The 14,301-nt window shown below is 39.2% G+C and overlaps 1 protein-coding gene across 3 annotated transcripts in view; it reads right to left on the bottom strand.

Annotated features, from left to right (window-relative positions):
- Positions 1-14,301, bottom strand: part of vgll4b (vestigial-like family member 4b) — a 45,576-nt gene that overhangs the window by 21,323 nt on the left and 9,952 nt on the right. For 2 of the 3 annotated variants that reach the window (XR_001634118.1, XM_016484605.1), the window contains exon 1: positions 7,660-8,018. The exons of the other annotated variant lie outside the window; for it this stretch is intronic. Coding sequence is in view for 1 of the 2 variants with exons in the window: in XM_016484605.1 (XP_016340091.1) it covers positions 7,660-7,741 (82 nt within the window). In the remaining variant the exon portion in view is untranslated. Of the gene's footprint in view, positions 1-7,659; positions 8,019-14,301 lie in introns of those variants that run through there. 3 annotated transcript variants of the gene reach the window in all.

Here is a 14,301-nt window from a genome sequence, read left to right as displayed (position 1 = left end):
GAATTTGACACAAAAGATGATGCATGCATTTAATTAGGTTAGAAAACAAATTGGCTTTATAAAGGTAAAAATGCCCACAAAAGGTCAAAATCTACTTAAACTATTGGAAAAGTTCATTTCTGTTGCTGCTGCAAACTATCCACCGCACAGAATATGAAAAATATCAAAATCTTTGGCAGTCAGAGGTCCACAGCAGTCCTAAACCTGCCAAAATACCAGCACAGTAACACACTCAGCGAAATATCGTCTTGATTATCATTATAGACAAAATTCCAGAAAATATCAAGATACAATTTTTTGTCATTATCGCACACCCTTAATTCCACCAGGTTTCGCTTTCATATCCATCCACAAGCTTGCCATTGGATAGTGTATAATTTGTCTTCATAAGTCAACTGGCATAAATATTGTCTAAAGAACATGACCATATTTCAATATTTGCTGAGAAAAGCCCCCTAATGAAGATAAGCCACATCATTTAGATAATTTAAAAACACAAGTGAACATCAATGGATTTTTGCGAATGTCTCTTCACTCATTCTGTGCTGCCTGTCTGTTTTTAAATTACTTAATTGCACTAAACTACAACATTTTTATTGAAGGTATTATATTGGCCACCTAGCTCTCAAGATATCAGCACTAGCCATGAAAAACCACACCGGTCGACCACTACATTATATTACACATGAAAGCTCCTCATCCATACAGGCCACTTCTTTGATGTTGATTTTCAGATCATAAAAACCATCACATCACATCAGCAAGAAGACTCACAGCAATCACAATAAACTCACTCATCAGCCCTTCCTATGACTTTCTTCTCTTTTAAGAACACTTGACTGTCTCTTACCTCCAGATCAGAGCAGAAAATGCATTAGCGACTGATGCAGGAAATTATTTTGTAAATGTTGTATTACACTGCATTTGATACACTGACACGGCAAAGTCTCAATACTTGCACTGTAAATGCATTTAATCTTTTTTTATTTGCAATCAAACAAGTCGCTAGAGTGCACAACAAACGTCCTTATGTGCAGAAGTAATGCACTGAAGCAATGCACCTCCTAAAGCAACACCGTCCTGTAAGATTCCTCTCAGTACTCGGTCATATGAGATACAGTACGATGGCACTCGGTGCATTTACAGGCGTTTTGTAGGAGTTAGGCCGGAAAATTACAACTGGCACGCTCTCTCCACCAGGACTTTCCACTTGGAATGAGGTTAACTGCGCCTGAGAAACTTTGTAAGATCCATTTATTAAGCCAGACCTGGCTTTCACAGCGCTGCAATGGTGCAGTTATTTACAGTAAAATAATAAATAGAGATGGTAAAAAATAACCTGCTCAGGTGTCCCTCCCACACTAAAGCCTCATAAAATAAGCCATGCACACATTCACGCGAATTCAGTCTCAAGTAAAGCAATGATAAAGCTCAGACGGACGAGCTCACGAGGTACTTCCCAAAACAAGCGGCCTATTTTCCTGACTGGCATGTTTCGGCTCGTCTGTCCGCGCTCCATGGCAACGGCGATGACATCATTGTTTTTGGCAGGGCCGGAGCTGCTAATAGAGAAAAGACTGCGCTGCTTTAGACAAGCGCACAGTAAACGTCCACACGGCTCCTGACACATGATAGCTTATCTGTGTTAGACTCCAGAGAGCCATCAGGAGATGAACTCGCACTGTTGTGAAAGTTATTGACCATTCATTCATTATGAGTGAAGAATACTGTACAGAGACAGGAGTTGTCCCTGTTTCTGGAGGCACAGCAATACTACACTCTTCCTAATCAAACACACCTCATTCAGCTCATTGGCTTAATATGAACTATACAGAGACGAGATGAAAAGAAAATACCACTTAAAGTTTTCTGAATAGTCAATTCCTCTCAGAAACACATTCATATAAACCCCCAAATCAATATTGAGGAATTTCTTCCAATAGTTCGTGCATCATGAACAGTGAGTGATCTGCCTGCTACAGTATTTTTCTCTGTGCGTCCGTCTTCAGCGTCTCTGGCCTGTGTTAACGAGCAATTACAGACTTCATATTGTCACATAAATGACATTTTGGAAAACGATTGCATTGCAACGCAGTTTGTGCAAGTCCAGAACAGAGACAAGTTGCTTGCAATAAGACAAAAAATGGCCGGTTGCTGATCGCGTAAGCTCCAGAGAAAGCTCCTTAGAAACGGAAAATATTAGCGGTTTTGAAACAGTGAAATTTTCAAATCGCAGTATACCTTGAAACCGGTAATCGGCCCATGCCTAGCTCAGACTCCACGACTGGACATGGATGGGTCAGATAAGACAGACAACCAAAATGTGAACTGCTGGAGTGCATCCAGGAACAGGGTTGGGAAACACTGAACTAGTCTGGTTTCAACACACATTAATAGGTAAGGTGCTGTCAAAAGCAATATTTGAATAGGACCTAAATGACAAATGCATAGTTTTACATGAAGATGTGATTAGAGAATCAGTAAAATCAGTTAAAATCAGTGTTAAATAAGTATTTACAGGTGATAGCTGATGATTTTACTGCCACTACATTTTCTAGCATCATCAATGAGGAGAAAAGGAGTATACAAGAATTAAGTGATCCAAAAAATGGCTTTGAAACCTGAGTAACAATTACTGTCCAAATAGTGCTTGAGTTACATTTGCATGTCTGATGTGTGGAGTGTCTATTCTGCTCTACAGTGTGAAAATGCAGTAACTAAACCAACACTGGAAATTAGAAAAATGGCTTCAAAGTTTTAGGCTTGATTTGACATTTTCACACCAGGTTTTCTCTAAATTTTAGCACAGTTGAGCCAAACCAATCTGTTCTGCATTTGTATGGCCGCATTGTCAGGATGCATGTGTTACATAAAGCTGATCAAAACTATAGTTTAAAATGTAATTTACTACTGAATTTTCAGCATCATTACTAGAGATCGACCGATATATCGATTTACCAATATTTTTCCCGATATTTAAGCATTTTACCATAATCTGATATCGGTTTTGTAATATTGGATTCACCGATAAACGCCGTTTTGAGAATTGCGCGCAGGATCGCCATTGCAGGCGTCTGAGGGGAGACGAGACAACAACAACAGCATGCAGGTACTTGATTTGCTGTAGTTAGTAAACTTAATTTAACATAACAGCCATTAATGCACAAATTAGATGTATTACATAAATGCCTGATATGCAGTTTATGCAGCTTGGCTCGAAGAAATAGATACCAACTCACGGAGTCACGTAAGATAATCCGTCAAGTCCTGTCCCAATAAAGACGTAACTTTGCCTGAATTAAATAATATGCAGCCATGAATGAGCGCATGTTGGAAATAAAAGCGCTGAATTTAATTCTCTCTCTGTTGTCTATGCTCATCATTAGTCTCGTTAAGCCGCTTTCATATTGCTGTTCACTCAGCGGTTGATGCTCAGGAAATGCTCCAGCACGGCCTCCGCATGTAACTTTTAACAATTCATTTGTTTAAAACATCCTAAATTGTATTAACATTTACTAAATAACCAATATTTCGCTAATAAACATCTAAATAAATACAACTCTATGGAAATTAATTATTTATTATCTCCGCGAGCGATCGCAGTTTGAGCATAGTTCTGTGTAAATGCATAGATAAACCGCGCTGTCAGCAGGCATTTCATAATCTAGAATGACAAAAACATATTAATAATTCTGATATAACATTCCAGTTGAGAAATGCAATAAAATACGATGTTTTGTTTATGTTCCAATATTCCAGAGAATATTATTCAGTGATTTAACATTATCCAGTGAATTACTCTTCACTCTTTAGCCTATTACAGCTTATAGACCTACTAAAACTGTAGTTTAAAATGAAGTTGATATGACTCCTGTCCTTTATTTATTTTCTGCATTTGAAAACATTAGACATTCTACATTTATTTTGCTTATTGTTAATGTTACTGTTGATGCTTTTTATAAATAAATGTTTTTTATTGTTGTAATATGAAGATTAAATGTATGATGTCTCGGAGGACGCACACGTTCACTGATTTGGTCTTAAGTTAGATTGTGAGAAGTGGGATTGAAATCTAATTTAGTTTGCGAAACACTACTTTACCCGTCTTCCTCAGGGAAAACTGATCTCTAGCATGATTTCCTCACTGCGCAACTTCTGAAATGCGCAACAGCATGCAGACACCTGAAGAAAAGACATCAACTGGAGAACAACACTTCCTTCAGCCAACTTGTTGAATTTCACACTTCAGTCAGTCTGTATTTTCTGGGACGTTTAAAGCGTGCTAAAACCTCACAGCAACCTTTGTTGGGAACTGCAGGAGCCATAAAAGACGACTATCGGCATTAGAAGAGATGTAGCCAATGTTTGATCTGTTGAAAGACTGTCATTATGAGTGTAAGTGATCAAAGTCTGCCCCTACTATTGGAGACTTCAAATGTCAAGCCAGAATGAGATTGAGTTACAGATGTGAGCCCAGCTCCTTTCTTTTCCTACATTCACACAAGATCAAAATAAGACACAGCCTCCGAAAAAACTTTTGCAACTTCTTGGCAACATGCAGTAAAAAGAAACAAACCCCTAATTTCATACTGCTGATGCTTGCAGAACAAAGGCCTCCTTTGCTTTACAGCGTCTGAAATCTGATCTTCTCCGACCAGCAGACAGCATGTCCCCCATTCATACGAGCGAGGGCAACTAGCTCTCTCTTTTAAAGCAGAGAGGTGACTGTTAAACAGGTATGGGTGTAGCGGGGGGGTCTTATCTTTCTGTTGCCAGCAGACGTTTTTAGCCTTTGTTCAGCAGGAAAGATGACAGTCAGCGTTTCAGCCCTGCTTCAATTTAAGCTCAGCTGGTGAGCAGAAATCCATAGCAGAGAACAGCACGCAACGTCTGAAACACGGAGCAGAGCACGCCTGACACGAAACTCAAATGATACATTCATTGAATGACAGCGTAGAGACCTTCTGCCGGCGAGGCACTGCGGCAGAGGGATCTGTAGTAGTAATAGTAAGGAAAAAAAACTCTACTACATATATTTTTCAGGATTCTTTGATCAATAAAAAAACTAAAGAACAGCATTTATTCAAAATAGAAATCTTTTCTAATAATGTAAGGCTTAACTATCACTTTTTATCAATTTAACATCCTTGCTGAATAAAACTATTAATTTCTTTAAAAAAAAAGAAAGAAAGAAAATGTACTGACCCAAAACTGTTTCCAGAATTGATGATAAATCAGAATATTAGAATGATTTCTGAAGATCATGTGACACTGAAGACTGGAGTAATGATGCTGAAAATACAGCTGCGCATCACAGAAATACATTACAGTTTAACACATATTCACATAGAAAACAATTAATTTGAATTGCATAATATTACAGTTTTACGGTTTTCCCCCCAATATTTTGATCAAATAAATACAGCCTTGATGAGCATAAGAGACTTCTTTCAAAAACATAAAAAATCTTACTGATATATATATATATATATATTAGTTTTTTATATAATTTTATATAATAATAATTATACTTATTATTATTGAGATTACTGGTATTATAGCACCATTAACAGATGTGCTTATTTCCCCTAGTGTCAGTGGATAAACATTTCTGTTTTCACATTTTCAAGTCAGCATGGTGTTCAATAACCTTCCACAATTCATTCAATCTCCACAAGACAGTATTTTCATCAACTTGCTCACTTTTATATACTCTCAAAATCATCTTTGGTGTGAAGAACAATGAACATAAAAGGTAAGAACGTTTGTCTGTGACCTTTGAAAGGCCGAGTTCATTCAGTTCCCGATAAAGCGTAAAGCAAAGTTGGGCAAAGCGAGGTCTTTCAGCAGAGAAATGCACTGTGCACGTTCTGACCCCAAGAAGTGATGCAGAAACAGAGCTATTTTAAGGGATGATGCGCGGCTTGCAGAAGCTGTAATAGATTAGCCATGTGCTCAGGAAATTCTCTGGCACACATTATAAATAGCTGAAGTGGCAGCCGTGCAACAGCGAGCAAAAACCGGCTGTGATTGTGTATTTCCATCCACTGTCACCGGGTCACGTGACCGGCTGCTGGAGAGGAGAGCGTTCCAGCGGGTCAAAGCAGCTCGAGGAGGCCCGTGGAGAGACGCGCCAGTCGCGCCAGCCATTCACACACGGCTGGAGTTTTTCCACATAATGTTTTGAAGAGTTATCTGGAAACACAGAGGAGTCACCGGCCAAGGAAGAGTCACTCACAGGCATAAACAGAGGAAGTATCGTCACAGGCTATGAAGCAAATATCTGAATATTCAGACATGCCACACCAAAAAAAACACATGTAACACAACTAAAACCAGCTGTAGTGGCTTCAAAATAAAACTCAATCCAATGTGCTGCAATGGAGGCTGATGTTAATCACTCGGAAAGACCAAAAACACCATGAAAATGTGCAGACAGACAGAGACGTTTAGCAATTTGCCAACAGACAAACCTGCATCATTTTACAGAACAAGCTAAATGTCATTTAGTCAATCACAACTCTGCTTTAAAAGTCAGATGATGAAAGGGAGCGAGCATATGGAGTCTACAGAGGCCTGTATCGCATGTCTGCTCTCTTGACATGTGATGGCCGACAACAGGAGGCTGGTGCAGATATCCACGCTGCTTTTCTACTCAATCCACAGCTCTGCTCCAGCATACGGCGCTCAAGATAACGCCAACCAAACAAAATGCACCACAGCAGCACTGATGCTTCATAACTTCAGGCACAACGGAGAGAAAGACAGCTGGTGAGTAACAGTAGGAGTAAATGCTCTGGATCGCAGCAGATGAACATGCATTCTGCACATTTCTCATCTGAAAGCATGTGCTGCGACTGATATTTACTTCATATGATTAAAATGAACATTGCTCAATATAATATTCATGAAACAATGCCTGACCCTTTGTTCTGCACTTTACAACTTAACTTAAAAGTGACTAAAAAGGCTGAAATATTAAGAGTAAAAAAAAAACGTAAGTGTTTATCTTTGGTTTTGTAATTGTTTACTATTTATTTAAAGTGTTTAACCATTTTAAAACACTTCATGCCTTCAATAGTCTATTTAAACATTACAAATATTCCGTGTATCCGCTCATTTACAGTTATAGTACAACCTTTAAGCGGATGTTTTGTTTTTTTAGGAATAGTGTGAATGTTAAATGTATTTTGGAGTATGTAAATGTTATGTATGGATTAATTCTTTATATTTTTGGGGTGACAATTTTACCATCAGTCCAGGGACTGCAGATGCAAAATAGCCTTCTAGCTAATTCTGGCACATTGCGCATTTATTGATGTGCATTGTCTGTCAAATACAGCTGAAATAATAAGCTCTTAGAAACAGCGTGCATTATTATAGCTCAAACGCCGTTCGTATTGACGTAAAATACTTTTGGGGAGTTCGCAACAGCGTTTTTTCGGTTTGTAAAACGACTTTTTAACTATGAACAACACGCAAACTCGTGACTCTGCAGTCATTCCTCTGAAACTTGTAACTTTCTGCAAGTAAACGTTTACGCTAGAAGTAGACATGCGGCGATGACGTCACCGGCGTCCGTTATTTTCGCTGATAAATACTTCACTTCGTTAACCAAGAGCGAGAAACTAAGTGTCTGTGTGTGTGTGTGTGTGTTACCTTCGTAGCACAGGATGCCGATGTTGTTGTTCATTTTGTCCAAGTACTGGTAGTTCAACAGGTCCATTTTGGTAAAAAGCATTTATGGACTTTTAATCGCAGAAAGAGCGGCTTCTCTTTTTCTCTCGTCAGGAGCGCGAGTAAAGGCCCAGCCTTTAACTTCAAACAGGGCGAAAACAACTAGTTTAACCCGTCCTCCTCGAGTGCCTAACGAGTAGAGGTACTCTAACGCAGGTTTAAAGAAACTTTGAGCGTGTGAAAAGAGTTGTACTGAAGGACAAAGGGTCGCGCCAGCTCTCCTCACAGCCCGCTGTAAGTCGACTGCACTGACACGCAGCCCGCGATCCTTGAGTGTCCGGAGCGCGAGCCTCCTCGCCAAATCCCGCGAGACTTCCAGCCCCCTCCCAGACGCATGGGACTCGCTGCGTGCACTGGGGGAGGAGTACAGTAGAGGGAAAGAAATGTGCAAAACAACGAAAAGTTACTATGGAGAGGCATTTTTGGAAGCAGCTACTCCAGTAGTGACCACTACTTATACTGAATAATACGGGACTTAAATGTTAAATATGAAAAGCCATATTTACTAAGTCATTACAAATGACAACAAGCCGTGAAGCGGTTATAATGGTGAAGTTGTTATTGTAATCATTACTATTATCTTAGTATGCAAACTAGTAAAAGTGTTCCAGATCTGGTTGTATCCTGGTTAGATATATTCAAACTTCTCCTAAAAGTGAGCTTAAAAAGCATCAACTCTTTAGGGATCCACTATTAAATATTAAATTAACTTTATTGTCATTTTAAAGGCACTTTTGCATGATCAATATGCTATTGACACAACAATAAAAGTAAATACACTTTATGATGTGCTTTTCTCATACTCAAATCGTCAAATTACACGACAAATACAATTAAAATTAAACCATCATAGTAATAGAAAATCCACAACACAGAACAACATTCCCTTAAAGTTGTATACAACGAAACATGTTTTAATAAACTATTAATCTCAAGAGGAACACAGCATGAGGCTGACTAATGTGATTTGTAATGACACTCTGCTGTCCTCTGGTGGAGTCACATATCCAGCCCGTTCACAGTGTGGATATAAAGGAGAAGAATGACTGGCTTTTATAAAGGCAGATGCCTTAAATACACTGAGCTGACAACAGAAATGAAATTAGGACGAGCAGTCTAAAACCTAGACACTGCTACAGTCATTTCCATATGTTTCCAGAGCAATAGTCATGTTATGATCTGACTCAAAACGGGAGACTAGGGCTCATATTTCTTAAACTAGTCTTCAAAAATAATGACAGACACCTCGGGGAAGACACTTCTCTCAGATCAGCAAACCCAGACACGTGTAAGGATTGTGCTAGAATTAGATGAGCAATGTAGCCGACAGAAAACCAGACAAAGCTGTCAACTTATTAGACAGACCGATATTTATTTATTTATTTATTTAAAGTTTTCATCTCATATTTTATTTCAGCTTTATTTTAAATAATGGAAATATTTGTAATACGTTTAGTATTAGTTAATAACACTGCTTCCGGTCGCTCTGTTCAGCAGCTTAATATGAGTTTAAATGGCTAAATGCTCTTTATTTTTATTTGCAATAATTAGATTAGGTTTCATTGCTTCTATTGCTCTCAATTTGTTGTTGCTTTGGATAAAAGCGTCTGCTAAATGATTAAATGTAAATATAAATGTAATTAATTGATGAGGTAAGTAACAAGGCACATGCGACTGTATTTACTGTTAGTCGGTCCTCTATAAAGACAGTAAAGTGACATGGATGCTATAGGGACGTGTGCGGAAACCTGTCACTCAAGCATACATCACATAATTTGATAAATACACATGAGAAACCTGTAAGCATTTTTATACCAAAACTGTTTATTGCATGTTAAATAAAAATTCTACATGTAAAATGACTATCAATGTGTGTAAAATGAATTTCATTTCAAAGCAAACGTGTGCTTTTTCACTACACTACATATTCTCATGTAAACACTGTCCCTGCTGCTTCATTAAAATGTGAATGATGTGCAGCACAAAGAGACTTTGGCACGGCAAGAGCTTTAGTGTTATCTGAAATGTAAATTGTTTATGTCCTCCTTGACAAGACACAGCTTCCCCGTAACACAAGGAGGGATGTCTGTATGGTAATGAAATGAAATTAAGATTATTAGTTTGCTCATTTTCAACTTAAGCAAGTGGCTCATCTTACCCCACTCTCCTCTAACTGGATCAGTAGCACATTAGCAAGCATTACAGCCAGTTAACCTTTAACAGACTGCTGTATTCCCAAGCCGAAGACCAGAAGAGAGAGCTGAAGGCGTTATTCACAGCCACGCCATTCATTTGCATTGACCTCTCTCTCGTCCTCACGTTCACAACGGCTCTCAATGGCTGCCAGATTAAAGGTCTTTTCAGTGGCTCCTTCAGCCCTCCCTAACTCTACTGCACTCGCCTCTCCTCCGACTCCGTCAATACCGAAGGGAAACGCTTCTCACTGGGGTCTCATATTTCACACACTCTGCAAAACGTCCCGGCTGAGGCTGAACAGAGCGGCTATTCAGAGAGCGGCAGATCCATTGTCTTCAGCTGCCCTCAGATATCTGAGGGACATAAAATACTGTACAGCTTGACAGGAGCGAGGTGAACGGCTGGTCAGCAAAGCAGGGAAATCTACTAATGCTGCCTTCAATCCTCCCTTGAGAAGTTCAGGAGTCATAATCACATTGGGAAGTGTGTTCAAGTGATTTTAGTTGGAAATAGTGGACAAGGAGAGCATTTTCATATTTGTTTTTCCACTCATTGCTGGAGATAATGGGGAATTAATTTTTGCCTCACAAACCAGCCATATGTTTAATATTAATCATCAACAGTACACACTCAAACGGTCCAAACCCCTGCTTGACAACAAAAGACAATGACATTTCATAATGTCACTTCTTTGGAGGGGAAGATTTTCAATTAATGATTAAAATATAGGGCCATTTCGCAGACAAATCGGTCATGTGACTTCAGAAGACTTGAAATATGTAGCGTTATGCTGACTTAATAGCGTATTTGATCCTTTATGAGCTTGGCAATTGCTGTACAGGTATAAAGAAAAAACAATTAATCACGTGTTCTCATGGCGTTCAACATGAGTGGAGATAAGGATTGGAAATTAACAAGGGCTTGGGGCAAAAATGCTGCCAAAATGAACAAAATGCCCCCCAAATTCAAGATAAGGTGGCAAAAAAAATATAAATAAAAATAAATACCTCACTGAACTACTGGAAATCACTTACAGCGGTGAAGTGAAAATAAATAAAACGTTCTTATCTTAAAATAAAAAAAGTGTTGATTGTGACGTTACATTCAGATCTGCGAACGTGCTTTTTGCGCATTTTTTTTTGTTTGTTTTTTGTAGTGTTGAGCATAATAACCGATAACAAACGTTTCTGTTGAGCGCATGAATGGTCAATCAAATGTTTTAGATTAGTCGGCAGTGAAGAAGAAATCAGAGGTTAATTAAGTGTGTGCGAGTTCTGGAAAAGTGTGAATACTTAACATAGCCTGTTAACTGTCAGCGTCCTGCTTTATTTATTGCCATTTTTCCCTATCACATATTTTAGTAATCATCCTAAATTAGATATCATTTGAAAGCTTAAACACTCAAAATTCATCCTGTGAAAACCGTTTTGAAAACAGGCATTGCGTTACCATGGAAATGGTGCTTTAAATCCTTCTAGTTGGCTCCTTCCCCTAGAGGCTTTGTCAAGAGACATATTACAAAATTTACTACAAAAAAATGTACTTCCATATTTGGTAGGGCTGCACGATTAATCAAAATTAAATTGCAAAAGGCGATAAATTGCGATTAGGCAGAAGCTGCGATTGTCATGCGTATCTTTCAGTGAAGCACGGTTCTGTGATCAGCAGTAAATCTCCATCTGAAAGCCAGAGGGCGCTCTCGCGCTGAAACTCCAAATACGCCTCACAGAAGGAACCCAGAAAATCCCTATAGCGGCTATTGAATAAACAGAAGATTCAACTGCTTTCATTGATTCAACGTCACTAATAAACACACGACTACGACAATATATGGTTTATCCGAGTTCATCTTATTATATTTTTATTATAATAAAGTATACAATAATGCAATGCTAATCGACATAGCCTTTATCACTGCTTAAATACTATGAAATATGTTGCGTGCCTTATTCTGTGTAAGAAGCCACATCATCTCACAGAAGGATTTATTTCAAACACTCGACTGACGTTATGAAGTGAGTTTGGAGTAAAAACATGTTATTAAATGTGGTATTTTCACGTGCTTTCAGATGGAGCGGCATTTACTTCACAGAGCCGTAGTTCACTGAGAAGCTATGCAAACAGCTTTCATAATCGCAGAACGATTTCTTCGATTTCATAATCGCGCGATTAAATCGTCTGTGATTATGAATGCGATTTTGCGTAGCTTGTCAGCGAACTACGGCTCTGTGTAGTAAATGCTGCTCCATCTGAAAGCACGTGCTGGAGATTCACTACTGATTACAGAACCAGCTTTACTGACAAGATGCGCATGACAATAGCATTCGATTAATCGTTCAGCCCTAATATTTGGCAACTATTTTGCAATATAAGTAGCCTAATACTGTGACAGAAATGTACACATTTGGGACAGAAAAATTCATCAAAAATGTATATGGAGTTTGGGTGTCACCCAGTGGCTATTTTTGGCAGAGCGCCTAAACAAACTCTCACAAGAAACTGGATTTTTGTGATAGCAACTTCAAATTTGGAACATAACTTAGAAAGCGACCGTTGCAAATCATTTGTACTTTGAGTCAGTACGTCATAAACAGAACGAGGCATCAGTGTAGACAGCATCACTGATTATAATGGGTTCTGTTGTCTTTTACTTCATCCAAGTATGCTCAACAGTAACAGTTATGTCTGATTTAGGAAACACCACTAATTAAAGAGGCTTTTGTTCAAATCTGAGGCAGGCAGTAATGCTGTTCAAATGGCCAATTTGTTGAAACCATCTTGATGATTAATTCTTACACAAGCCTGATGTGTGATTTTCTCCCAGCGAGCCTTTGGCTACTGTGAGCGTCAGATGAGATGAGAGGTGAAATGATTGCACCGCTCCCGAAAATCTGCCTCTCTGAAGTCCATAAATCATAAGTTGAAACACAGGCGTAACTAGGGCATTTCCCAGCCTCTCTGTCTCCAGGATCCGATAAAACAAGTTGACTCCACGTTTAAACACATAATCACCCTTAAGATGGTGTCATACTCGACTAGTTTTCAAGCCACTGATCCATTAAAAATGCTGTCGTTTGATTTGAGATTAACATTATGCAACCAGTGGCATTAAAGTTCACTCAGAAATTATCATTTACTCACCCGCATACAATAGATCTGTGAGAAAGACAGAAATGTAAATTTAAAGCCTGACACCAGCTCAATCAGACACATTCATAAGAGAGAAATGGTTCATTACATAAAGCTCTTTTCATTTCTCAGAACTAAATGAAGTGTTCTTTGAATCAATCTTTGAATTTAATTCAGTGATCCGGTCCCAGCAGGTAACGCTCCCTGATGGGAAGATTTTAGTGAATACTTTACACAAACACAGCATCATGTGACACGCAGACTCCTGTTATGATACTTCTGTGGTGCTTTTGGACGGTTTTTGACTTAAGAGCGTCCAGTGCATTTCTTTATTTTTGAGTGAGCTAGCCCTTTAAGTGATGTGGATGAGCACTTGGCCTGACAGATATTAGCTTACGTCGGTGTGAGGAACACATCTGACATTCCCGTTTCTAGGGGACGCTGTATTGTTCTAGTTGTTTTGGAAAAGAAACCAGATCCGTCCCGCTGCTGGGGAGGGAGACGGTCACCTGTAGAGTGAATCCACAGGAGCGCTGCACCTCAGGGGACAATACAGACACTCACAGTATGAACACGACACCCTATAAACACCATACTTCTGTGAAGCTTGAAGGCTGCTCTCAACTACACGTAATGCGAGTATTTCACAGGTGCAATCCTATTCCAAAGCCATATTTTCACAAAGCAGCCAGAAAAAGGTTAAAGTAACACAAGTATTTTTATTGCATGTCTTTAAAGGTGGGGAAAGTGATTTCTGGTAGCCAATGTTGACATTTGAAATCACCAAAACAAACATGCCCCCACCCCAAAAGGGTCTCGCCCCTATTTTGATAGCTCCGCCCCACACATACGTACGCAACCCAGGCAACGATTAGTTCTGTGAAACAAAGCAAATCCAATGTTACACCGGACGCGAGCGGCGCAACAAAATACTATAGAACTCATTATAATCAGTGATGCTGTCTACACCATAGATATATATATACGTATCTATGGTCTACACTGGATGCGGCGCGGCATGACAAATCCCCGACAGAAAACTGCTGCTGCGTTCTATTCATGACGTATTGACACAAATGTCAAATGATTTTCAACGGTCGCTTTTACTAGACAGACTTTAGCTGTTGCGGCGCAGACACGGTGTTACTCACCTATCGAGAAGAAACAAAGCAACCTCGGCGTCCGATCACAGGCCTTCCGCTCCTTGAGTTCTCTCCAGCGCTGGAAAGCTGATCCCTT

The sequence above is a fragment of the Sinocyclocheilus anshuiensis genome, unplaced genomic scaffold (genome assembly GCF_001515605.1).
Source record: "Sinocyclocheilus anshuiensis isolate Anshui unplaced genomic scaffold, SAMN03320099.WGS_v1.1 scaffold1805, whole genome shotgun sequence".
Lineage (NCBI taxonomy): Eukaryota > Metazoa > Chordata > Actinopteri > Cypriniformes > Cyprinidae > Sinocyclocheilus > Sinocyclocheilus anshuiensis.
This window is presented reverse-complemented; position numbering and strand designations above follow the sequence as displayed.